The sequence below is a fragment of the Bos indicus genome, chromosome 19, assembly GCF_029378745.1.
Source record: "Bos indicus isolate NIAB-ARS_2022 breed Sahiwal x Tharparkar chromosome 19, NIAB-ARS_B.indTharparkar_mat_pri_1.0, whole genome shotgun sequence".
In the NCBI taxonomy this organism is placed as follows: domain Eukaryota; kingdom Metazoa; phylum Chordata; class Mammalia; order Artiodactyla; family Bovidae; genus Bos; species Bos indicus.
Window position 1 is genome coordinate 8,551,995 of NC_091778.1, and position 26,991 is coordinate 8,578,985.

At 40.6% G+C, this 26,991-nt stretch overlaps 1 protein-coding gene across 5 annotated transcripts in view; it reads left to right on the forward strand.

Annotated features, from left to right (window-relative positions):
* Nucleotides 1-26,744, forward strand: part of ANKFN1 (ankyrin repeat and fibronectin type III domain containing 1) — a 486,838-nt gene extending 460,094 nt beyond the window's left edge. For all 5 annotated transcript variants that reach the window (XM_070772500.1, XM_070772498.1, XM_070772499.1 and 2 more), the window contains 2 exons: nt 1,983-2,196; nt 15,915-26,744. In XM_070772500.1, the coding sequence (XP_070628601.1) occupies nt 1,983-2,196; nt 15,915-16,684 (984 nt within the window). In that variant the 3' untranslated portion in view covers nt 16,685-26,744. The remainder of the gene's footprint in view (nt 1-1,982; nt 2,197-15,914) is intronic.
* The last annotated feature ends 247 nt before the right edge of the window (nt 26,745-26,991 follow it).

Below are 26,991 nucleotides of genomic sequence, written 5' to 3' on the forward strand. Positions count from 1 at the left end.
TCAAGGCCCACCTAGATAATCTAGGATAAAATCCTCCCGTCAAAATCCTTACCAATCACATCTTTTGCCATGAAAGGTAACATTCATTCTTTTGTCATATAAGGTAATACAGGTTCCGGGGATTAGGATGTGGACATATGTTTTGGGAGGTCACATTCTATCCACTACAGTAACCGTGATTGTCATTGTAATGACTGAAAATTTTATAAGAACGTACAGCTTACAATGTGCACTCACCTACATCATCTTACTTAATCCTCATAATAATTCTGTCCAAGGACAGAGATCTCAAGTATTAGATAACCATTCACTCATACCTTCACTGGCTGAGCAATCATTTACTGAGTACCTATTCTTGGCACAGCCAAGAGTAAAAGGCACAGAAGCACAGTACCTGCCTTGGCAGGACCTCTAAAAGCTGTCCATAGTCACGCAGTGCCTCACTTTGAGATGAGAGTATGCTGCATGAGGTGGGATCAGTAAAAGCTAGCTGAGAAAGCAACAATCTCATTAAGAAAATGTGTCCAAGCGTTAAATGGAACTTCCACTCTATTTACCCCTTGAACTTCAGATTCTTCCCTATATAATGTTCAGTGGGCCTGCCACCGTTGAACCTTCAGCCCAACTCACTGGCTGACAACGCCTGGAGCTCAATTTCATGCTTTCATTAACAACACTAAAAACTGCCCAGTTCTGTCACTCCAGGATAGAACATTACCAGAAAGCAAGGGAAAATGGCAACCAACCACACAGTGCCATCCATGCATTAGCTCACTCAGACTTGCCTGTCACTCTGAACTCTCACGGTTTCAGAAGTCACTCTGTATTAATTGGAAGCATCTGGTTTGTGGATATTCTTTGAAGAGTATTCTTGAAGTACATATTAAGACTCTAAAAATTGAAATTTGAAAATAGAACATTAGATAGTCCCTTCTATAATCAGAGACACCCTAACCGTGTAGTATCCATACAATAAACATCTTCTAGCCGGAAACTGAGAACCCCAACTTTCTAAGGGTTCTTCAAAAATAAATCATAAAGTGTCAGAGCTGGAAGGGACCTTAGACATCATCCAGCCCAGCTTCTTCTTTTCACAGCGAGGTAAATGGGTCAGAAGTCAATGGCTTGCTCAAGGCACCCCATGAAATTAGATGCAAAGCTGTTTATTCCAGTAATGCTTTACTAGTTCACACAAGACTACAACTACATTTCTTTCTCCACCTGTTCTGAAATTCGGACTTTATCATATGCCTTCCCCATAAATCCTAATGAGGAATATTTCATTACATGCTGAGAATTAATAGCAGTTTACATGTGTGAGAAATGTACCCTGCAGTTTTACAAAGCACCTTCAAATTTATCATTTCACCCAATCATCACAGCAGTCCTGTGGCGTATAAAAGAAATATTTTGTCCACATTTCACAAATAAGGCAACTAAAGCTCAAAGGGGTCAAGTGATTTGCCAAAGGTTGTTCTAGAACCAATAAGTTGCAGAGCCCAGCTGGAAGCCAAGTGTTTCACTATTTGCCTTAAATGAAATAGCCTCTTGGGTAAAAAACATGCAAGACACAAAAGGTTATAAAAATGAGGTATTTTCTGGTTTAGTAAATCTATGTTGAAAATATTTTACCCATGCTCAAAACCAGATACTGTAGAAAATGTATCATGTTGGACCCTCAGGGAAACTTAACGCCTTTTTAAAGCTGTTCACTAATTCAATGCATGCATGTATGCTAGGTTGCTTCAGTCATGTCCGACTCCTTGCGACTGCACGGGCTGTAGCCTGCCAGACCACCCTGTCCATGGAGATTCTCCAGGCAAGATTACTGGAGTGGGTTGCCATGCCCTACTCCAAGGGATCTTCGTGACCCAAGGATCGATTCCACATCTCTTGCTGTCTCCTGCATTGGCAGGCAGGTTCTTTACCGCTAGCATCACCTGGGAAGCTAATTCGGTGTATTTTACCATTTTATTCCAAAGCAAATAGACGAAGTTTGGCGTGAAATGAGGTGGATCATGGATGCTCTACATTATGCAAGATACAAGCAACCTGTTTCTGGCTTATCCATCACTAAGCTGATAGACACTTCAGATGAGCAGAACCTAAAGAAGATCAATTCTACATCATCACATATAGACTGCCTTCCATCACCATCCCCATCCCCAGAGATGCACAGAAGAAAGGCAGTGAGTGGTAAGCAATAAGATCCAAAATTCTGTGTTTCGGTCACCGGGTGCTCGGTCCTAATCTCCACTGATGAGGTTTGTGCTGAGTCATTAGACTCAGCAAGCAGCAGAAAACATTGCTCAGCAGTAAGAGTCTAGAAGCAGAGAAGAAAAAAATCAGAACAGGGGAGGGTAGGAAGCTCAGGCAATGACCCGAGATCATATCCAGTTAGGAGTGGGGAAGATTCATGCCAGTTCTGATTCAAGCTTCCCATATACAAAAGGAATTTGACCAAAACCAGGGAGTAAAGAAAACAGGCCCAGTCTCCAGTAAAATAGGGACTAACAGGAATGAGGCAGGAAGGAGGTCCTAGCCTGGGTAGGAGGTCCAGGCAAACTTCCCACCAGCATGGCACCAGTGTCCCGGGGTGAAGACGGGAAAGCAAGAAACCGTGGGTAAACTAGAATCCTTTGGTCTCATCATGGATACAACAATCTGGAGACAACGTTACTGACAAGCTGCAGGAGATGCCTAGCAAGCCTCCTCCACTCTTAGGAATTAAATTCGACTTTATGTGGTAAATACTAACTGAAAATCATAGTTAACACAAACTTCTGCAAAACCCTTTTATACTTATAAACAGAGAGAAAACATACTAGTCAAAGGCAATATAATGAATGTTCTTGCCTAGAACATGTTGAAACAAATGCCATTTTTCTAATCAATTAAAAATGGTATTTAAGGCATCTTTATTCTATATCTTATAGGAGCCAATTTTATATGTTCTACAATGATAATAATTGATATTTTTAATAAACAGTTCTAAAATGTGACCTTGTCCCATAGGGGGCAGCATGGTGTAGCAGAAAGAGCCTTAGAAATCAAAGACCTGGATTCAAATTCCAGCTTTGCTTTGCTAGCTATATGCGCCTGAACAGATTACTACATCTGAGTCTGCTTCTTTGTATGTAAAATGAGAATAATACTATATACACCTTGAAAAGTTACTTGTGAATAAGAATCTATGTCAGAGGCTCACAGAACATAATAGACAATAAATTGTAATATAGTATTTAATGTTATTTTTATTTCAGAAAACTTTAGCGGGGTTATGAACCTTTTCTATAAGGAAGTTTATGTACATTCTAAAAAACTTCAGTGTCTAAAAACCAAAACTTGGCAAGTGTAAGAACTTGAGAGACACCTATTTATATTACCAAAGGGTTCTATCACTTAACAAATAATTCAACAAAATAATTAGGTAGGTTTTTATAGATTCCCAGTAAGCTCAGGATGCAAATAAAACACTATCCCTACCAAAAGCGAATTAATGGGGGAGACAGACACATTACAAACAACTTCATACTAACTAACTACATATGTGCTACTGGTATAATAAGAATACGCACAGGGTGCTACAGAATCTAATGGGAGTGTTAACCAGGAACTCATAAAATCAAAGAGAGCTTCCTGGAGGAGGTGATAAAGTCAAGTACTGAAGGATAAGCAGAATTTGAACTGAAAAAGAAAAAAGCATATAAGCAGAGGAGGCAGAAGGTGAACGTGTGTTGTAGTTCAGGGAACTGTAAGCAGTCTGGCTGAACTCAGGATCTAAGGATAGTATCCTTTTTTTCTTTTTTTCAATTAAAAAGCATTTATTGGTCACCCATTCTGTTCCAGGCACTCTTAAAGGTAAAAAGGATATAGTGTGTGCTCCCACAGAGCTGGCATTCTAGGATGACAATGAAAATAGAAACAAGATGATTTCAGATAGTGAAAATTCCAAAGTATAATACAAAACAGCAATTAAGGTGGCTAGGAAGGGTGCTGAATTCACTAGGATAAACAGCAGAGACCTGTCTGTGAAAGTTACATTTGAACCAGCCAAAAAAAAGAAAGGGATCCAGTTATGCAAAGACCTGGAGTCGGAATATCCCAAGCAACAAAACAGCAAAAGGCCCTGAGGTGAGCGAGGGGTGAAAAGATGGCGGAAGTCTTTGGAGTAGATTGAACAAAGGGGCTGGTGGTGAGAGAAGGGGTACAGAGAAAGGCAAGGAGCAGATCAGGCCGGGCGTGGAAGGAAGCTGGAATTTTATTCTGTTTGTGATGGAAAGCCACTGAAAGCTTTTAAGCAAGGATGGATTTATTGCAAGGATTTAAGCAAGGATTGAATTATTCTTTAGAATCAAATCTGTCTGTTGCTTGAAGAGACCAATGTTGGAAACAGGGAGATCAATCAGAAAGCTATTAACAAAGAAGATAGCAAGTTTTCTGGCATCAGGAAATTATGATGTCATTTACCAAAAACAGATGGACAGGAGGAGAAAAAGTTTGAGCAAATGGGTATGGTGAATTTAGGTGAGTTTTAGGGCATTCCATGCAAAAAGAAACATTCAAAAGCAAATAGGATGCATGGGGTGTGAAGTTCAGAAAAGATAAATGAACTAATAATATAGATTTAATAATTGTTGACAAATGAATGCTTGGTATTCCCTATGAAAATGTTTTATATTCCCCATGAATATGCTTGATATTCCCTAGAGAGAGTAGGTAGAGTAAGAGAGGAGAAGGAAAGATGTCTGTGGAACAGAGCAGCAAAACTTCTTAAACTGAGAAGTGAAGACAAGAGGAAGAAGACAAAAAAGAGAGCAGTGTCACAAAAATTAAAACATGTCAAATGATGGTAGACAAGGTTAAATAAAACTGAACAGCTTCTATTGTTTTGTTTCGTCTTTTCAACAAGAAAGTCGTCAGTAACCTTGATGACAGCAGTTTGAGAAGGAAAGGAGACAGAAACCACATAGAAATCGATCAGGGAGTAACCCGGAGGTTAAAAAAATGGGACCAGTAAGGATACCCTTTTCAGAATCTTGTAGCTGGGGAGGTGTGAGCTTGAAAGGGCATGTTTACAAGGCAGGACACATATACCCTCTGTTGTTCCCCAATTCACATAACTCTACAAACAGCTCTTCAGTTTTACTCCCACCTTCACAGCCGTTGTCTGTCCTCTCTGCTCACAGAACTTTCTCAGTGTTTAATCTTCTCTTAGCCACAGGCTCCTAAGTAGGTCCCCCCTGGCTGTATGCGGGTGGCCTCTCTCCTGTGCCACGTAAGTGCCAAATTCTCACGTTGCCCAGATGACGGGTTACACACACTCCCTGCTGGGAAGATCTGGCCAATTACACTTGGATTTTATTATTAACTTAAAATGTGAGCGATCATCATTCTGTTTCTTAAAATATAACTCTCTCTTGGGTCCATTTATTTCTCTGAAGCCAAGATTCCATGGGCTGTGAAACACAAAGATGTGGAGGGCAGTAAGTGAAAAATGGAACCCGGGGACCGGGAAACTGATGGGAACGGGGAGAAACATTTAGCATCCCTGCACAAAAGCAGAAGCGTTTCAGAGCAACAGAATCTGCACCTGCATACTCTGTCCTCTCCACTAGGGTGACTATTTTTAATTGCTTGGAAACCATTAATGAAAAGGGGAAAATCCAATTTAGAGGTACATCCCCTCTGGGTTGCTCATAGGTCAAAGTTTACAACACAGTTTCATTCAGTGTGAGCAGGGGTCACCTAATTTCTGAGAAGTCTGCTGGAAATGCAAAGCCTGTCACAAGCCTAGACTCTGGTACCAGCCCAAGATTCCGCTTGAAGGCTGTTGAGTACCTTGGATTTGTTTGTGTGTGTATATGTGCATGTGGTTGGACGGGCAGGGTGGGAGGTCAGTGGAACTCTTTTACTTCCCATTTCTGTGTGGTTTTCAGACACAAAGTACAACTCCTCTGAGTCAATTAAAATTAAGCATCTCCCAAAGACCCAAGGGGGAAAGTTGGCTCCTAGCAAAGGCAGCACAAGGCAGGGGGTGGAATGCCTGGTCCATGGCTAGGTATTTTCTCTCCCACTCCTTTTCTGTGGGTATAGTGGTCACAGACAGCAGCAATTTTTTTTTTTTCCCGATACTGCTATTTCTCCTAGTGATGCATGGGTGAGGCAACAAAGGGGAGGGGAGGCGTTGTTTCCTTCAGATGCATGTGAAGATTATCCTGATCTTCCAAATGTAAATCTTCCCAGTAAGATTTCCCCCAGATGAAGTTAAGATTAAGAACACTGTGGCGTAAACTAAACAGCCCAAAAAAATACATAAATAAATAAATAACAGGAATCTGAAGATGGGAAATTAGAAGGTGAACAAACCCGTGAGCTTCTACTCAAGGCTTGATGATTTATTAAAATTCTTTGTTTCTAAATTATCTAAATTCTACCCAAATACAGTGGAAATAAATTCAGTGAAGCACACACACAGAAAGTACCAGTTTGAACAGTGATATATTAAAAATGTGCAGATAGATTCTTAGGGCAAATACTACTTCTTTTTTCCTTTCTTTCTGTCCTGCCATGTCCCTTGCCTCTAAGAGAAAAGCAATAGCTTTAAATCAGGTATTCCTTCCTGCAGTGTCATCTCCCCATAACACCCTCAAAATCCACATCAACTCTACTCTGCTGTTGTTGGCCTGGTCCGCAGAGGCCAGGAGTTGCAACACCCATTACGATGGCAAGAAAGCCAGGCTTCCTGAGCCAGCACTAATACTATGGGCAGAACTTCCATCAGACAGCTCGTGGGTCAAGCAGAGGGGAAACGCGAGGCTCTACCAGCGCTGGTCTGCCCAGTGGGCCCTCTAAGGGAAATTGAGGAGCACAACCAGCTTTATTAAAATAACAACCGGGCAAGGCGCCTACGATGCTTAATGGAGCATATGGCCTGGATCTGGGGATGGAAGCTGCACTTTGCATTCTTTTCCAGGAAGGGAGGGAGTGGCAGTGGCCTAAAATCCCTGGAAACTCTCCTCGGTGCCCTGGCTGGCATCCTGGAGATTTTCCCAGCTTGTTCTGGGAGGGGTATCCCACTCTAAGCAATAGGTTCCACTAAGTCCTATAATAAATAAGACAACCACCATGGAAGTCAAATATTTAGATTCCCACTAGAGCAGGGTTTCCAAAGGTCCATGAACTTACAATATAATATTTACCACTTCATACTTAAGCCCTTTTTCATCTCTTTCCTGGGTTAGCACAGTTATAACTTGCTCTTTCTCTTGATTTATCTCCTATCTCCCTTGCTCTTGGGAGTTATAGTAAAAATTTACATAATTTACAAATTCTTTGCTAAATCTAGGATGAGAAATACAGTACTGGACTAATACAAGACACCATTCAAGACATTATTGTTCTTTATTATCAATGTAATTCTCATAGCAAAATCTTGAAGTTTCTTTATTACTGGTTTGTATTATTAATGAGTCACCTCTTAATACGTTTTCTAGCTATTCTCTATTTAAAAGTGAAAAAGATTTCAATATTAACACCTTCTGTTTGTAAGGCACTTAAACTATGTTTAACAAACTAATTTAATCCTTATAGCACCTATAGAAAATAGGTAACATGATTACCTATATGCTACAGATAAAGGGGCTAAGTTGGGAGGGGCTAAGTGATTTGTTCAACATCATATACACAGTAAGGAGCAAGGCAGGACTTCAGCCTAATTTTCAGATAATTGTTCTTTCTACTACAACTCTGCTGACTCAAGTTAAGAGTCACCAAATATGAAGCAAAATGAAAAACACAAAATGAAGTTAAATGATGTAGATGATTGTTTTCAGACTATTTCTGTGGCAGATTAAATTAGATCTTTTCAGACTGCTTTCAGTATTGTTTTTAGGAAGCAATCAAATCTCACTCTTTAAGCTTTCAGATTTCAATATTTGTTTCAGTTTCAATTCCATGCAGCATTCTCTACTGAGATTCTTGTACGTATCAGATATAGCACAAGAGGCTAATAATACAATGATGATGAATTCACACTCTACTCCTCATGGTCTGTTCATATGTCCATGTTCAGATCTGGGAAATATAGAGGATGTATGTCCCTTAGCTTAACTCCTTCCTTAGTCCTTTCCTTCACTGACTGGCTTCTCCAACATTTACTAAGCAGAGCTGAATAAGACACGGTACATGCCCTCTGGAGTTTACACTTAATGAGAGAGATAAAAATATAAAAGAATAATTTATAATAAATCTTCATAAATGCAGTAACAGAGATATAAATAAAATGCTTTATGAGCCAAGAGAACTGAGCAACTAACTCAACCTGGGGACATCAGCACCAGCTCTTCCTAAGACTGAGTCTTAAAATGTGATTCTCAATCAAAATATCAGAATGTCAGCCCTTAAAGCATACCTTCATATACTCACTAGTCACTATCTGTATGCTGTGGTGTCAAAGTGCAAACTGTTCTTGTAGAGCATTTGACCTGACTACAGGCTGGAAAGAGTTTAGCGGTACAACCCCCTTAGCACTTGCTTCTAGACATTTTTACTATCAGACACCTAGTGGGTTAAACGGTGGCCAACCAAAAGACATGTTTGTGTCCTAACTCTCAGAACCTGTGACCTTATTTGGAAAAAGAGTCTTCACAGAGGTATTTCAGAACCTTGAGATGAGATCATCCTGAATTATCCAGGTGGGCCCTAAATCCAATTACGAATGTCCTTAAAAAACACAGAAGAGGGTCCATGTGAAGGCAGAGGCAGAGACTGGAGTGATGCAGCCCAAGGTATACACAGCCACCAGCAGCTGCTGCTGCTGCTAAGTCGCTTCAGTCATGTCTGACTCTGTGCGACCCGATAGATGGCAGCCCACCAGGCTCCCCCGTCCCTGGGATTCTCCAGGCAAGAACTCTGGAGTGGGTTGCCATTTCCTTCTCCAATGCAGGAAAGTGAAAAGTCAAAGTGAAGTCGCTTAGTCGTGTCCGACTCTCAGCGATCCCATGGACTGCAGCCTTCCAGGCTCCTCTGTCCATGGGATTTTCCAGGCAAGAGTACTGGAGTGGGGTGCCATTGCCAGTAAGAGGCAAGACATTATATTTTCCCCTAGAGCCTCCAGAGGGAGTGCCACCCAGCTGACTCCCATGGCTTCAGACCCTCACAGCTTCCAAAGCTGTGAGAGAATACATTCCTGTTGTTTTCAGCCACACGGTGTGTGGTCATTTGTCACAGCAGCCACAGGAAACTAATACAAACCTAACATATTTCTCTCACTAAAAGCTTAACATAACTGTGTGGGCATCACACCAAGTGGATCACATGAACTAGGTCCCAGCCCGCAGGAAGCTTCCACAGAAAGCCATGGGAATAGCAGTAGAGCAGGTCTTTGAAAGAAAGAAAAAAGTGAAGTTGCTCAGTCCTGTCCGACTCTTTGCGACCCTGTGGACTGTAGCTCACCAGGCTCCTCTGTCCACGGGATTCTCCAGGCAAGAATACTGGAGTGGGTTGCCATTTCCTTCTCCAGGGGATCTTCCCGACCCAGAGATCGAAACTGGGTCTCCCGCATTGCAGGCATACGTTTTAACCTCTGAGTCTTTGGTCTTTGGTGTGACACAAATCTGCATATAGGTTCCTATTCTGCCACTTATCAGCTTATATGAGCTGGAAATTTTAATAAGCCTAGGCTCCGGTATCCTTATGTCCGAATGGGAACTGGTGTAAGAATTAAATAAGATAAAGCTCCCAGAACACTGAGCATGATGGCTGGCTCACAGTGAGCACTAAGTAAACATCAAGCACTATTATTATTATTGTGGATACAAATGAATAGTATATATGGATAGCTGAATAGACGTCAGTGATCAAATAGAGAAGGAAGTTTGACTAAAGTCAATTACCAGTTAATTGCATGGATCTTACTTCCAGCCCAGTGTCAAATCTTCAATTAATTTCTCTTCATCAAGGCTCTATGGCACCTACCACTACCATCATCAAAAACAGCTAAGAGTTCTGAGACTGTTGTCTGTTTCCACATGCGCACCTGTGGCTGATTCATGTCGATGTCTGGCAAAAACCACTACAATATTGTAAAGTAATTAGCCTCCAATTAAAATTAATTAATCAATTTAATAAATAAATTTTAAAAGATAGGGAAAAGGACTGTCTAAAAATTGTTTTAAGAAAAGCATTCAGCCCAAGCCTTTATCCAGTTCTCTTAACTTGAAAAGCTGTGTCTGCCTTCTTCCCTAACCAGGAGTCCTTACGTTTTTTCACTAAAGATCGATGACAGCACCGGCGCTCCCAAGTGATCCTCCTTGCTATTTCCATCAACTTACTGCTCGCATCTTCAGTCGTTCCCTTTCCAACAGTGTCTTCTCTGCCCACAAACACCTTCCCTCAACTGTGCTACCCACCATGTTCCCGTTCCAGCCCTCCAGGATGGTTTGGCCAACCGCTTAAGTTCAATCTGTCCCAAATCAAATTTACCGTGTCTTCCACTGCCCGACCCTCTTGCAGTTAAACTCCTCTGGTTTGATGCTATTCCTATCTTCCAGGCACCAAGGCTAGAAACATATTTGTCATTTCAGGGCCTTCACACTTGCTTCTCCAAGTTGCCTAGAACACTATTCCCTAAAATTTTGATAAAGCTGGTTCCTTCTGATCATTGAAGTCTCATCTAGACTCCAGAGATTCCTTCCCTGGCTACCTTATTTAAAGAACCTCCCTCCCAAGTCACTCTCTAGCTGAAATCCAGTTTCATTTTATTCATAGAACTTTACACTCTCTGAAATTAATCTTAGGTATATTCTGACTTACGTATTGTCTACTCCACCCTCTATGAACTTCTTGAAAGCAGAGACCATGTCCGTCTATCATAAAATAGGTGCTCGGTAAACATCTTCAAATGAATGACTTTCCTGGAGTTCTATTTTCGTCCTCATAATCACCAGTGTTGCTCAACCCCACAACCTAAAAAGGGTAGATATTTAAAGGAAAAAACGTATCTTGGACAACAGCACCCCAGCTGGCCTCCCTGTTCTTTCCTCTTGATTCAGTTCATCTTACATCCTACCTGCAACATAATTATTATAAATTTCAGCTCTCATCTTGCTAATTATTTCTTTAAATGTTTCTGATAAATTACCCATTGGCTACAAAATTAGGTACAAACTCCTTATCTAGGCATTCACTGTTCTCCTCTGGCTCTATCCTGTCTTTTAAAAAAAATAAACATGTATTTAAAATAATTGTAAGAACATCAGGTTGCAGAGAAATGTACAGGTATTTCCATGTTCTCCTTCCCCAGGCTCTCTCCAGTGTTCACATCTTATACAGTTCTTGTACAATATCAAAACCAAGAACCTGGTACAATCTACTGTTCATCTAAATTTCACCAGTTATATTCATTCGTGTGTGTGTGTGTGTAGTGTGTGTATGCACATAAGCATGTAGGCTCGATTGCATAGCCCTGTGCAATCTGTCATATGTATAGTCTTGGGTAATCACCACCATAGTTGATTGTACCAAATCCACAAAACTTCCTGTTACCCCTTTATACCTTACACACCACACCCCACTCCCGCCCCTACCCTGGCTACTACTAATCTGTTCTTCATCTCTATAATTATTTCAGGAATTTTACATAAATAGAATTCTTTATTTGTATTTATGAGTAGCATTTCATTGAATGGGTGTATCACAATTTGTTTAATCACACATCCATTGAAAGATATTTGGGTAGTTTCCAGTTTGGGGTTAATACCAATAAAACTGTTATATGAGCATTCATATACAGGTTCCTGCATGAAAATAAACCTTAATTTTTCTAGGATAAATTCCTAGAGTGAAAATGCTGGCATCTTACTTTTGTAGCCCCATTTTCCCCAAATTCCACTCTTATTCCCATCATCAGGACTACTTATACTGTTTCCTTTCACTCTGTTTTCTAATCCTTTCCTCAACATTTGTATATTTATTATTAAAAGCTGCCTCAAATAATTTTTTGAAAGTAGATGAATAAATAAATTAATATACATAGAAACAGAGATGAATGAATGGAGAGAAAAAATAAACACAATAGTGTTTTATCAATCCTGTCCCAATAAAATATGATCTATTCTATAAACCTGCATCTTACTTGCTAAACTTCTTTTATAAAAGGTATGTTCTTCCACAGTCTTATAGATGCATATACCCCACTTCCATTAAAACAGTAAAATCCCTGAAACAGATCATTTCTTATTAATTTTACATTCAGTCAGCCACTAAACATGGTGTTTCTGTTAGAGAAGGAGCTCAAGCAAAACAAAATCTTCATTGTTGAACAAATGGATGAATTAAGTATCTTTGCCGGAAGGGGGCTCTGGTCCAACCAGGAAACCAGAATGTTATATTTGCATTAAAACGATAACTAACAATACAAGTCTATACAAGCTAAGTGCCAAAAGATAATAGAAGCAAAAAATATTTCAGAAGTGCAGAAATGAGCCATCCTTTCTGGGACAGTTGAGAGATACTTTCTAAAAAAGGCTTTGTTTGAGAGAATCCTTGAATAGATGAGTGGAACCAAAATAAATAAATAAAGGGAGTCCTTTTTGATAAACATTAGTTAAAGAACAACATATGAGTTGATCTCATTCTCTGTAGCTGGATCCATAGTAGGGATGTGCCCAAATTTTTAAACCATTCCCCTAATAAAAAACATTTAGATTTGCATCAGTTAGGATTAAGTCTGAATCTGTGTTACAGAAAACCCAAATAAGGGTGTCATTAACACAAGATACTTTATTTCTCTCTTATGTGAAAGAAGCCCAGAGATAAGACAAATCAGGGACAGTTCGTAGACTCTATGGTCTTCAGACACCATGCTCCATTTTTCAGCTCCACCATCCTAGAACATGGCTTCCTTTTCCAAGGTTGCCTCATGAGCCCAGCCAACACATCTTGTTACAGGCAATTGGAAGAAAAAACAAAATGGTCCATCTCCCAGCTAAGCCAGCTCCTTGAATGCAGCCTTCCAAAAGCTTCGTACCATACTTTCAGTTCTATCTCACTCGCCAGAATTTAGTTATATGACCATGCCTAGCTGCAAAGGAAGCTGAAAAAAAAAAAAGTGGTCTTTTACATGAATGCACTGCTGTCTCAAACAAAATTTAAGATTTTGTAACTAAAAAAGGATAATGGATATTGGGTAGCAGCCAGCAGCAAGTGAACAAAACTGAAATCTTGTCCTGCCAATGAGTAAGGAATGTCATCTTCTACAGCCAGGAAAAAAAGGAAAAGAAACACTTCACTCCCTGACCCTGAAATAAACAAACAACCAAAAAATATATATTACATCTGGTTCTAGTCCCTAAAATAGAAGAAACCTTAATCCCATTTGTGTAAATTACTCACTCCATTAACAAAACATTTTTTTTCCCCTGAAGCTTGCAATAGTCTTCTGATAATCATGTCTGATTTTCCACCATGAACAGACTAACTATAACCTTATAACCCTGTGGGTTTTCATTTCAAATACCTGTTGTATTTTTTAATCAGCAAGCCAGTACTGAATTTGGACTCCCTTGCAGAACTTTGCCAAGTAAAGTATTTTTCTTTTCTTAAACTATTTTTCTTTTCTTAATGCTTCTGTGTCTCTAAGTCTTCCTTTCACAGGAGTCTCAGCCACAAGGTTATTTCTAGTTTTTCACTATTATAAATCATGTTACAGTAAACAATTTGTAAATGCTTCCATGTACACATAGTGACAATTTCTCAAACATAGATATCTAAAAAAAGGACTTGCTGGGACAAATGATATGCACATTTTTAATCTATTCTACAAAGCTGCTATCCAAAGAGCCAGACCAGCTTATAGTCCCACCACCATTATATGGGTCCCTGACTTCATTCTTCTCAACACAGGAGTTGATCATTCTATTTATTTTCAGCAAATCTGATGGGCAAAAAAAAAAAAATGCCCTGTTTTTACTTCAACTGCATTTCCCAAATTACTACCTAATTAGTAATTATAGTCTACCTAGGTTGAATAGCTTTATTATGCTTATTGGCCACTTGTATTAAATATTCTTTGAAGTGTTGGTTATCTTCTGCCCATCTGGATTGTCTTCTAATTTACAGGAAATCTTTATGTAGTCTGTAAAATTAATCTTTTCTTATACATATTATCACTATTTTCTTTCAATCTATCCCTTACCTTTACTTTATGTGATCATTTCAAAGTATTAAGCGTTCATATATTCAAATTATCAGTTACTTCTTTTCTGACTTCTGGGGTTTTATCTTGCTTAGAAAGACCTTCCTACCCAAAATTACAAACATACTGTTTTCTAATACTTGTAGAGTTTGCTTGCTATATTTAAACTACATGGAATTTACTTTTATATGTGAGATGACAGAGGACATTCTCAAATTATTTTACTAAAGGATAACCACTTGTACCAACACTATATACTGAAAACTCTATTCACTCCCCTAGTTTGAAGTGTTATTTTACCATACGTTCAATCATCACACTGAATTAAGACAGTTCCTGAACTTTATATTTCTGTTTTACAGGTCCATCTGTCCATTATACATCAATTTCTATTAGAAGTTTTAATTACCAAAATTCTATATGCTTTGACACCTCATAAATCAGGCTCTTTCCTATTGGACCTTAAAAAAACCTTATTTTCACACATTTTATTTTCCTGATAAATTTAAAAATCAACTTACTAAATTCCATTTAAAAATCCCATGGAAGGGATTTCCCTGGTGGTCTAGTGGCTAAGACTCGGCGCAGGCCCGAGTGAGATCCCTGGTCAGGGAACTAGATCTTGCGTGCCGCAAGTAAAGGTCCCTCCTGCCACATCTAAAACCCAGTGCACCCAAATAAATAAATAATCCTATGGGGATTTTTGAATGGGACTGGCTCAGATTTGAAAAGGAGCGATTTCTTGTTCTTTTTAAAAGGACTTGAATGTTTTCAAAATTAGCTTATATTTATTTACCAAGTACCCAATATGGGCTGAATTCTGTGGAAAATTCAAAGGATTTTAAGATAGTTTTTGTCCTACAGAAATGTACAACCTGGTTGGGGAAAAAATATAATCATTTTGTATTGCATTAAATTACAAATACTGTATATACAGAACTAAACTTCTGGTTCACTTATGATCAGGATAGCATTCCCTTTGAGGCTGATTTTCGCCTCTGATTTTACTTCTGTTTTATTTTCTCCTTTGGCCTTAATTTTTTTTCTTTTTAAACACTGACAACAAGGTTAACTATTAATATGCATAAACGACTCTTTTACAGTCACTTTAAGTAAGAAGTTCTATTATCACCCCCATTTTGCAGATAAGAAAACTGAAGCTCAACGAGGTTAAGTAACTCTTCCAAGATCACAGAGCAATCTGGAGGACAACCAGGGTTTGAATCCACCTTTCCCTCATTTCTGCCACCATAGGACCTCCTCTTCTTTCCCCCTTTTAAGTTTCTGCTATTTTATCAACTGTAAAAATCACCTCTGAAATAAGGTTAGGGAACGAATAAATGAATGACATCCAGCTTTATTTCCCGTTTCACCCTCTCTCCACAAGTCCAGGGAAAAGTGAATAATAAAATTAGGTGTGAGCAAGGGAGGGCATGTTGCCCTCTGCTGCTGCAAGGCTGGTTGGTCCAGTCAGACTCCTCTCCCTCCTGTTTTTAGCTAAGAACGGGACCTACTACATAACTTATAGAGTCCTACACAGAACGACAATGTGGGACCCCTTGCTCAAAACTTACTAAAATATCAAGAAATGAGCAGAGACCACTAAACAAAGCGTAGGCCCTTCTAGGCACGGGGGTGTGGCCTCAAACATAGGACCGTACTTGAGCCCTGGCTAGGAGTTTCTCTTTTTTTCTAAGCACAGTCTCTGGCTTTGCAGATTCACAGCCTTGCTCTGATGAAGAAGGCTGCTCAGAAGTCTTCCTGCCCACCGACAGCGACTATGACTCCAGTGACGCCCTGAGCCCCCGAGACCTGGACCTGGTCTACCTGTCATCGCACGACATTGCCCAGCAGTCCCGAAACGGACTGAGTGGCAGTGCCCCCGACGTCCTGCAGGTGCACGATATGAAGGCTCCTTCGGGGCCAGGCCAGGACACCGACCACTCATGCGCCGAGCTCCTGCACAACCTGACCCTCACAAGCCTCCCGCCCAAGAACCACGCCAAGATGGCACCAGGAGCACGGCCGCCGCTGGGCTTCCTGGGAAAACGGAAGTCGGCCAAGCAGCCGCACTACGGCGGCTTCAGCCGCCATCACCGCTGGCTGCGCATGCACGGCGAAACGCAGTCGCTGTCGCTGTCAGAGGGCGTGTACACACAGCACCTGTCCAGGGCCTGCGGCCTGGCCCAGGAGCCTGAGGAGGCCGAGCGACTAGGACCTGCCCCAGAGGGGCCACGGGGCCTGCCTCTGGCCCATGCTGCCAGCCTCCCGGAGGAGAGGAAAAGCAGCCTCCAGGACCCTAGGCCTGCGGTGCACCGCATCTACGTGGAGGCCTACCCTGCAGCCCTGGTGGACACCAAACCCTGGGCCGCCTTGAGTCCTGCCATCGTAGGCCACTCGGGCCTGCCCAGCGCCACGGGCCCAGAGTTGAGCCCAGAGGACCCTACCACCTCCCCTGTGTCAGAGATACTCAGCAGCATGCTTTAGGGAGGTCTACAGTTGGCTGTCCTCTTTTCACTGCGAGTCCCTGCATTTTCCATCCCCGTACTCCAGTCCGCCTCCACCCATGTTTTCACCCAATTTAAACTGCTTTCCAGGTTAAAAATCCAAAGGTTAGAGGTTCAAGGTCCTCTTTTTTAGAGTTGGGAGTGGAGGCAAGAGTGGCCAGTCTTATACCCAGTTCAGCCTATAAAGGACATAAAAGAGTTTTGGTGTCAACATGGAGTCCTGGACACAAGAGTGCAAGCATACCATCCTGATGGCGCACCTGTGGCGGAGGTTTGTTGTTCAGTTTCTGAGGCGTGTCCAGCTTTTTGTGATGCCATGGACTGCAGCAGGCCATGCTCCTCTGACCTCTACCTTCTCCTGGAGTTTGTTCAAAGTCATGTCCATTGAGTTGGCAATCCTATCTAACCATCTCATCCTCTGCTGCCGTCTTCTCCTTTTGCCTTCAATCTTTGCCAGCACCAGGGTCTTTTCCAGTGAGTCCACTTTTCGCACCAGGTGACCAAAGTATTGGAGCTTCAACTTCAGCATCAGTCCTTCCACTGAATATTCAGGGTTGATTTACTTTAGGATCGACTGTTTGGATCTCCTTGATGTCCAAAGGACTCTCAAGAGTCTTGTCCAGCCTTTCAGTTTGAAAGCATCTGTTCTTCAGAGCTCTGCCTTCTTTATGTTCCAACTCTCACATCTGTACATGACTACCAGAAAAACCATACCTTTGACTATATGGACCTTTTTCTGTAAAGAGATCACTCTGCTTTTTAATACCCTATCTGGGTTTGTCGTAGATTTCCTTCAAAGGAGCAAGCATCTTTTAATTTCATGGCTGCAGTCACCATCCACAGTGATTTTAGAGCCCAAGAAAATAAAATCTGTTAGTGCATCAACTTTTTACCCTTGTGTTTGTCATGAAGTGATAGGACCAGATGCCATGATCATAGTTTTTTAAATGTTGAGTTTCAAGCCAGCTTTTTCAATCTCATCTTTCACCTTGACCAAGAGACTCTTCATTTTCTGCTTTTAGAGTAGTATCATCTGCATATCTGAGGTTATTGATACTTCTCTTGGCAATCCTGATTCCAGCTTGTGATTCACCCAGCCTGGCATTTCCCATAATATACTCTGCATAGGCGTTAGATAAGCAGGGTGAAAATATACAACCTTGTACGCCTTTCACGAATTTGACCTCAACAGTTGTTCCATGTCTGGTTCTGTTGCTTCTTGACCTGCATACAGGTTTCTGAGGAAACAGGTAATGTGATCTGATATTCCTATCTCTTTAAGAATTTTCCACAACTTACCGTGATCTGCATAGCCAAAGGCTTTAGCATAGTCAATAAAGCAGAATTAGATATTTTTCTGGAACTCCATTGCTTTTTCTGTGATCCAGCAGATGTTGGCAATTTGATCTCTGGTTCCTCTGCCTTTTCTAAATCCAGCTTGTATATCTGGAAGTTCCCGGTTCACATACTGCTGAAGCCTAGCTTGAAAGATTTTGAGCATTACCTTGCTAGCCCAATTGTACAGTCGTTTGAATGTTCTTTGTCATTGTCCTTTGGGATTAGAATCAAAACTGACCTTTTCCAGTCCTGTGACCACTGCTCAGTTTTCCAAATTTGCTGGCATATTGAGTGCAGCCCTTTAACAGCATCATCTTTTAGAATTTTAAGTTCAGCTAGATTAGGATTTTAAATAGTTCATCAGCTCCACTAGTTTTGTTTGTAGTAATGCTTCCAAAGGCCTACTTAATTTGACACTCCAGGGTGTCTGGCTCTAGGTGAGTAACCACAGCATTGTGGTTCTCTGGGTCATTAAGACCTTTTCTGTATATTTTTATGTATTCTTGTCACCTCTTCTTAATCTCTTCTGTTTCTGTTAGGTCCTTCCCATTTCTGTCCTTTATTTTGCCCATCTTTGCGTGAAATGTTCCCTTGATGTCTCCAGTTTTCTTGAAGAGATCTCTAGTCTTTCTCATTCTGTTGTTTTCCTCTATTTATTTGCATCGCTCTTTTAAGAATGCCTCCTTATCTTTTTTTACTATTCTCTGGAACTCTGCATTCAGTTGGGTATATCTTTCCCTTTCTCCCTTGCCTTTTATTTCTCTTCTTTCTTCTGCTGTTTGTAAAGCCTCCTCAGAAAGCCACTTTACCTTCCTGCATTTCTTTTTGGGGGATGATTTTGGTCACTCACTCCTGTACAATGTTAAAAACCTCCATCTACTGTTCTTCAGGCACTCTGTCTGCCAGATCTAATCCCTTGAATCTATTCATCACCTCCACTGTATAAGGGATTTGATTTAGGTCATACATGAATGGTCTTCCCAGGTGGCTCAGATGGTAAAAATCCACCAATTCAGGACACCCAGGCTCAACCCCTGGGTCTGGAATTGGTTGTCTGGCATGGCAACCCACTCCAGTATTCTTGCCTGGAGAATCCCATGGACAGGGGAACATGGCAGGCTACAGTTCATGGAGTTACACAGAGTCAGACACGACTGGGCAGCTAACACACACACCTGAATGGTCTAGCGATCTTCCCTACTTTCTTCAAGTTAAGCCTGAATTTTGCAATAAGGCACTTGTGATCTGAACCACAGTCAGCTCCAGGACTTGTGTTTGCTAACTATATACAGCTTCTCAATCTTTGGATGCAAAGACCATAATCTATCTGATTTCAGTTTTGTCTATCTTATTGATGTCCATGTAGAGTCATCCCTTGGGTTGCTAGAAACAGGTGTTTGCTCTGAACAAACAAACCATGTTCTCTTGACCAAACTCTGTTAGCCTTTGCCCTGCTTCATTTTGTATTCCAAGGCCAAACTTGCCTGTTATTCCAGGAATCTTGATTTCCTACTTTTGCATTCCAGTCCACTATGATGAAAAGGACATCTTTTCTGGTGTTATTTCTGGATGGTGTTGTAGGTCTTCATAGAATCAGTCAACTTCAGCTTCTTTGGCATCAGTGGTTGAGACATAAACTTGGATTACTATGATGTTACATGGTTTGCCTTGGAAATTTACTGAGATCATTCTGTCATTTTTACGGCTGCACCCAAACACTGGATTTCAGACTTGTTGACTAGGAAGGCTACTCCATTTTTTTCTAAGGGGTTCTTACCCACAGTAGTAGATATGATGGTCATCTGAATTAAATTCTCCTATTCCTCTCCATTTTAGTTGACTGCTTCCTAAGATGCCCGTGTTCACTCTTGTGATCTCGTGCTTGACTGTGTCCAATTTATTCATGGCCCCAAACATTCCTGGTTCCTATGCCTTATCGTTCTTCATAGCATTGGACTTTACCTTCACAACCAGACACATTCACAACTGAGCATCATTTCTGCTTTGCCCCAGCCACTTCATTTTTTCTGGAGCTATTAGTAATTGCCCTCTGCTCCTCCCCAGTTGCATATTGGCTGCCTGCTTTGGGGGTGCTTATCTTCCCGTGCCATATCTTTTTGCCTTCTAGTGCTGTTCATGGGGGGTGTCTCAGCAAGAATAGTGGAATGGGTTGCCACTCCTCCAGCAGACCACAGGTTGTCAGAACTCTTGACTATGACCCATCTGTCTTGGGTGGCACTGCACAGTATGGCCCAGCTCATAGCTTCATTGATTATGAAAGCCCCTTCACCATGACAAGGCTGTGATCCACGAAGGGCTTGGCTGAAGTAGGACAACCCAAGAGCCACCCTCAGCTCTGCAGCTGGCTCTGTAGTCTGACTCCTGAGTTAAGTCTCTTTCAAGCATTTGTGATTGATAGGAAGGAGTTTTACAGATGAAAATAAGATTAGCATTGTTTCCCGCCCCCCACCCCCCCCCCCCCATTCCAAACCTTTAGAAGAGTTTGAGGAAAGAAGCCCAAGTTGTGTCTCTAGGGAATAGGGTCAGTGGCCTTGTCCTGGGTTCCCTGTCAGATAAACCAAGTTGTTCCAAAGTGAGTGTTTCTCAGCAGCTCATCAAATCCAATCTGTCCATCAGCACTGATCTGATTATTAGGCCTTGGGTAGGCCTTTTCTTCAATTTAGTGCTGTGTGGAAACCTCCAGAAATGAAAGTAGAGGAGGCATCTCTTCTAGCTCTCTCTTGCAAAGATAAAATAGGCCAGGAAGCAGGCCATTCTGTCCACTCAGATCCCATTCAAGCATGAAAATGGGCCATGAATTATTCCTGGGTGCAAGGAGATGGCCGAGTTAAGTGGAAGTCTGGATTGGAGACAAGACAAGGGGAGGGAGATGGAGACATGTGCAAAATTGTATTTCCTTTCCAGTCCTAAAATAAGCAAAGCCATGGGGGCTGTGACTCTGAGAATGATAATGGATCTGTTGCAGGTTCTTAGGTGATAGAAAGACAAGAAAGTGCCCTTCAGACGTGGCCAGGCAGGGATGGAATTTTCTCAGTGACTCAGGCACATCTCCTCACCCCCACACAGGTCATCGGAAAGACTGTCCAGCGTTTCAGACACTCTGCGTTCCCTTTTTCAATCCTCAGTTTTGCTCCTAGATCAGCTGCCCCATTGGCCTCAGGAAAAATCTTAAAAGGCCTTGTCAGTGGTTCCATGGCTATGCCCAAAGACACCCAAAAACCTTGCTTTGGTCTCAAGGACTCCCACCTGCCTTTCTCACAAAGGAGAAACCCAAATCAAAGAGCAGTTACATTGTGCACTCAAAATAGGCATGAGTCTTCTCTCCTTTCCTGGAGCCAAGATCCATTCAGTTCACTGATTCTCTAAACAGTCCTTTTCTGCTTCACAGGCACTTTGGTTAAATATTGCTCTTTATGGTCCTACCCCTGTCCCCACAGTTCTGCCATTCCTTCTCATGGGAATTCATACAAGGTCACCTGTTCACAATGTTATTCTGATCCCTTCCATTTTTAAAACATTTGATTTAAACATAAGTAATTATCCTGGTGTATAGGTACAGATTTGGCCTGTGGCCTATGGTCATTAGAAAACTAAAGCCCAGCTCAGTCTTTGTTTTAAGAGATTTTATACTCAATGAACCACTCCCCACACCCAAAGAATCTTGATCAGAATCACTGCAACTCCTTTCCCAAGCCTGAAAGGATTTTAAAATGCAATTTTATTCTGTTCTGATTGAATTCTATTCTAGAACTAGAATAAACCATAAAATTAGTCTAAGTTCTGGCATTTACAGATGAGACAGTTAAGGCCCGGAGAGATTAAGTGACTTATTCAAGGTCACAGAGCTAGTTTTGTCTTAGAGTTAGGATCAGAACCCAGAACCATTTCCTTTAGGGCAGACTGTCCCATTGGTAATTGGTAAATACCTAATCAGCTTTGGATTATCTGTATTCTACTTACTTAGTTTACAGATCATTTATCTACTTCTAATTCCAAATTCAACTCTTTTTCTCCACCTTTATCTAACAAATTTCCAATATCACAGAGCTCCTTGTTGCTAGAAAATGCAAATTTCATACAATAGATATCTAAGCAAATTGCTGCTAAGTCACGTCAGTCGTGTTCGACTCTGTGCGACCCCATAGACGGCAGCCCACCAGGCTCCACTGTCCCTGGGATTCTCCAGGCAAGAACACTGGAGTGGGTTGCCATTTCCTTCTCCAATGCATAAAAGTGAAAAGTGAAAGTAAAGTCGCTCAGTCATGTCCGACTCAGCGACCCCATGGACTGAAGCCCACCAGGCTCCTCCATCCATGTGATTTTCCAGGCAAGAGTACTGGAGTGGGGTGCCATTGCCTTCTCCGCTAAGCAAATTAATTAATTATAATTAAGTTAAAACCTAATCAGGAGAAATGCATTTAAAATTGCTTACCATATGACTCCAGTTTAAAAACAAAATAACGCAGAATTGTCTCCACTCAATTTCTGACCTATCCCTCTGACCCCCTCATTCAGTCAGCACATTTTGATATATTAGGCCAAATAATGACTCATTAAGTAAAATGGCATTAAATTCAAACTCACTAATTTATATTATGGACATGGGGGATTTTTTTCACTTTCTATGAGGAAAAGAGAAGCATGCCGGTGAAGTAAATAAATGAATGTTAGATTTCAGCGGGCATACTCAATCAACTTGAAAATGCATTTTCCTAGCAATATTCCTATTAGAAAAGTAGACATTATATCCTCGATAATCCACTGTTTGTTCATGGAGCTTCCCTCCACCTCCACCTCCACTTTACAACTCCTTGTGAGCCTAGTTTCAATTAATACCTTCTTGTGAGAAATAATTGTGTTCTCCAAATCATAGTCCTTTATTCAGCTGTCCAGTCTTCTTATTTTAGAGTCTTTACAAAGTTTAAGGATATTTTGTTTGTTTCTTTTGCTTTGTCTTATCAGCTTTATTTTGTTTTGTTTGTTTCGGATGTGATAGACTTTTGTCTTTTATTCTTTTTAAGTCCAACCAGGGAGCCTCTGGAGGAAACTTTCCTGATTCAGATCTTCTTTTCCACAGTGTTTCTCCCATGCTTAATTTTCACCTTTATGAAACCCTCAAAAATCACTGGTCAAAGTCTTCCCTGGGACTCTCTTCTAAGTCCCACAGAAAACAAAGTTATCAAGTATGAAACAGATTCCCAGGCTGCAGGGAGCTCACATATTGCTTTGAGTGTAGCCGTCATCATCATCCATTACCTTACGCATGTCTTAGGAGAAGCGGGAGCCTGTCGCCTCAACCAGGCCCACACAGTGTATGTTGGGCTCGACATCTTTGGTTTCACTCTTGCTATCTATTCATAAAAGAAGATAGCCTGGAAAATGCAATTCATCAATACCTAGGCTCAGTGATCATTTACAAGCTTATCACAGCATTTTTCTTGGTGAAGGTACCTGGGAGACAGTCATCAAAAACGTCCACTCTGGGGAGTGGGTATTTTAAGAAGTGATTATTTAAGATAAGAACCATTCCGTTTTAAGAACATTCACTAATGTTCAAAGCAATAACTGCACTGGAGAAAATGGTTCCATGTGGTTTGAAAGTTGAAGCCAGTTAGTAATAATATTCTTCCAGCCCCCATTCCTGAAGGATCTCAAAGCACTTTATGAAAAGCACTGACTGAAGCCTTGTTGTACTCCCCTAAAAAGACCTTGTCCTGGAGCCACCTGGCAAACACCTACGCCATCCTTGCCAGCAGATCATGCCAGACAAGTGGGAAAGAGGACTGGCCTCTCATTCATTGTTCTCCTGCCACATGAATGTGCGCCCTGGTGAACGCTGAGCTCTTCCCTCGAAGACAGTTTTAGACAAGTAGGCATACAAGATAACCCCACCTCCTTGGCGCTGTCTCGTTCTTCACGCTCCACCCTAGATACACTCCCTTTCTCTTGGACAACCGTCAACTCGAGCTGTTAGGGGGTCTGCAGGGCGTTTCAGTTCCCTAGTTCTGTTAACAGCACACAGAACTCACTGGCTTTTTAAGATTGATACTTGTTCGAAAGTTGATGGCATTATTCTGCAGCTCACTCAACTTTGCATGTAGCAGAGCTACAGCAGACAATGTGCATCTCTTGGTGTATTTATTTATTGGACTATAACATACCAATTAGAGAGGGTAGTTATAGATTAACAAGAGAGCACTCTCAGAGAATTGAAAGTGCTACATTGTCACTTTATAAAGTCTAAATATTTTTCCAGATGATTCAATTAAGCAAATTGGAGCTTTTTTCTGGTCATACCTTTAAGGAAATTTTTAAAGGAGCTATTTGGAAAGCAATGATACCTCTTCACAGGTAGTAGGGTGAACAAGGCAAAAACTTGTTTCTCTGCCGGTCTCCTCTCATAAGATGTTCAAACACATGGCTTATGACTGTTACGCTAAACTTCAATGCGGCCTTACAAACAACAAAGGTAGTGTATTTGAAACTATGTGTACAGCTTGGAAACTTATTCTAAGATCTTAATTCAGAGCTTTTCTGAGGTGTTGAACTTTGCCATTAGCAAAAAGTATTTTTAGAAAAATCCATTGACTGTTTATGAAGCACTGATTTTGCCATATTTCAGGTCTCTGGTTTTTCCACCACATCTGCACACAGTAGTTATATTTGTTTTGTTTTTTTAATTATTTCTTCCATTTCCATTATTAATGAATTTGTAAACTGTTTATTCAACAGGAGAGTTGGTTTTGTTTAAATAATCATGTAAGTAGACTGTGACAATATTCTCTTTGGATAAAGGAAGGAGATTTGTTGTTGTTTGTTTTCAATATTATCCTCCGGTCTTTACTCTCTAGATATATACATTTTTTTTATTTTAGGAAAAGTCAATATTTAACTTAGTGGCAAATGTTAAGAAGCTATTAGTTAATACTCTGCTCCTCTTCCTTCATCCCATGACGTAAAAGTCTGAATATGGTTTCACAGTTACCACCATCCAGTAGCTGATTTATAAAACCAAGACCAGCAAATTGTTGCATTAAGTCACTCTGAGTTGCTGTGTTGCTTCTTGCCCTGTGACAAAGCTGACATTTGGGAGCACTTATGTATATTATCACAGCATCAGTTTAATGTTTTTTATGGAAAATGAATTTAAAGAAGTGTGGGGGTGGGGTAGGAGAGTAGGAGTGTTTTATAGAAAAAATAATTTAAGTGACATTCTATTAGGCAATGTTTAACTGCTTTCTGCCTAATGTGTACATAGTAATTTGGCTGATTATTGGTTGTTATTTGTTCAGAATTTATTGTATCTCGTTGCTACATATGCAACTGAGTCTATGTAAAAGTTTAGACTTCAGTATGTTATCTGCACAATTTTGTGTGCTTTAAACCTCTGTAAATGTACAGAAGAATCATGTACGGTGTGTTAAATGTGACCTCCAATCTTGAAACAATAATATTTTGTAGAATGTACTTTTGCAGACTATTTGAGCATTTTAAATAGATATTGTAACTGGCCAGTACCCTCAGTCAAAACCAACACTGGTGAAATGCATGCCTCTTGAGCCTACCAATTTATATGAGGTCAGGGGTTAATAAGAATTAAGATAATTTTTCTAATGGCAAGTATTTTTGATAATTTCCTACCTGCCTAATTGTATCTGAAAGAAAAATTGTCAACAGAAGAAATCTTACCCGTCAGAGGGAATGACTTTATTTCATAAGCATTAAATATTACTAATATACTTTATATCTAATTTGATGTTGTTGAAACCTAGTTCAAGGAGGAAGAAGTCAAAAATATTGTTGATTCTTCATAAGATATTTTGTTGTTTAAAGGATAATTTCCAAGCCCTTGTCTGCAGTGTGGAAAAATGTCAATTAAATAATAAACTAATAGAATTGTCAGTACTTGCCTTACCTGTTTTTCCCAAGTCTCTATGAAGACAAAGATTTTTCAGTCTGAGTTTTTAAAATCTCACTGAAACTTTGAAAGAGTTACTATTTAGGGCATTGTCTTGACAATTATTGGAAAACTCTAACCTGTTGGCCCTCTATCGATCAATAGCAGTTGAGTAATTTCTCTTGTACAGTTGGTTGGTGTCAAGTATGAAAATACAGCAGCAAATTACCATGGCAAATATTCTCATCAGACTGCACCCAGGAGCTCAGGCATCTCGACCTTAGCCCTCCTCCACTGCGTGCATGTTTAAATGTCTTCAGTGCATTTCTGCATGCGCTGTCCTATCTCTACCTCTCTATGCCTTTGTTAATACACCCACAAAGCGCTTCCCTTACCGCTACTCCTTCTGGCTGAGATTTGAGATATCTTCTGTGTTTGAGAATACTACAAACAGATTACTTCAATCCCAGGAACTTGCACAAAGGTCCTCTTGAATTCCCAAAAACAGAAAATATACTGATTTGGACTATGTATTTGTCTTATGTTGTTTTACAGAATTCTTTTAAATACACACACACACACACACACAAATTCAACTTTTTTTGGCATGTTTGTGGTCGGCTTTCCTGACAGCCTAAGAAGGCTGTTCTGTTGTCCTGATAAAACGTGCTGTTTTCCCTATGTAAATTGTCATCTTTCTAAGCAAACCATTACTTTTCTCTCCCTAATTCTGCCTTTAAATAAAAGTTTACCTTCTTTTTCAAACCAAACAGATGACACGGCTCTTTGATATCCCCTTTCTTCTATGGACACTCCTGGGGAGGTGTTGGGAAGGGCAGGTCTTTCAAATTCAAGCCAAGTAAGAAGTGAGCCTTCATTGACTGCTTAGCCCTTTTGATAAGGTATGCTAAGCAATATGCAGTATTTCCATCTGCCAGCGAGAAATAATTTCTTCTTCTCCAGAAAAATTTTTGAATATTATGTTAGAGAATTAAAGACTCTGATGCTGGGAGGGACTGGGGGCAGGAGGA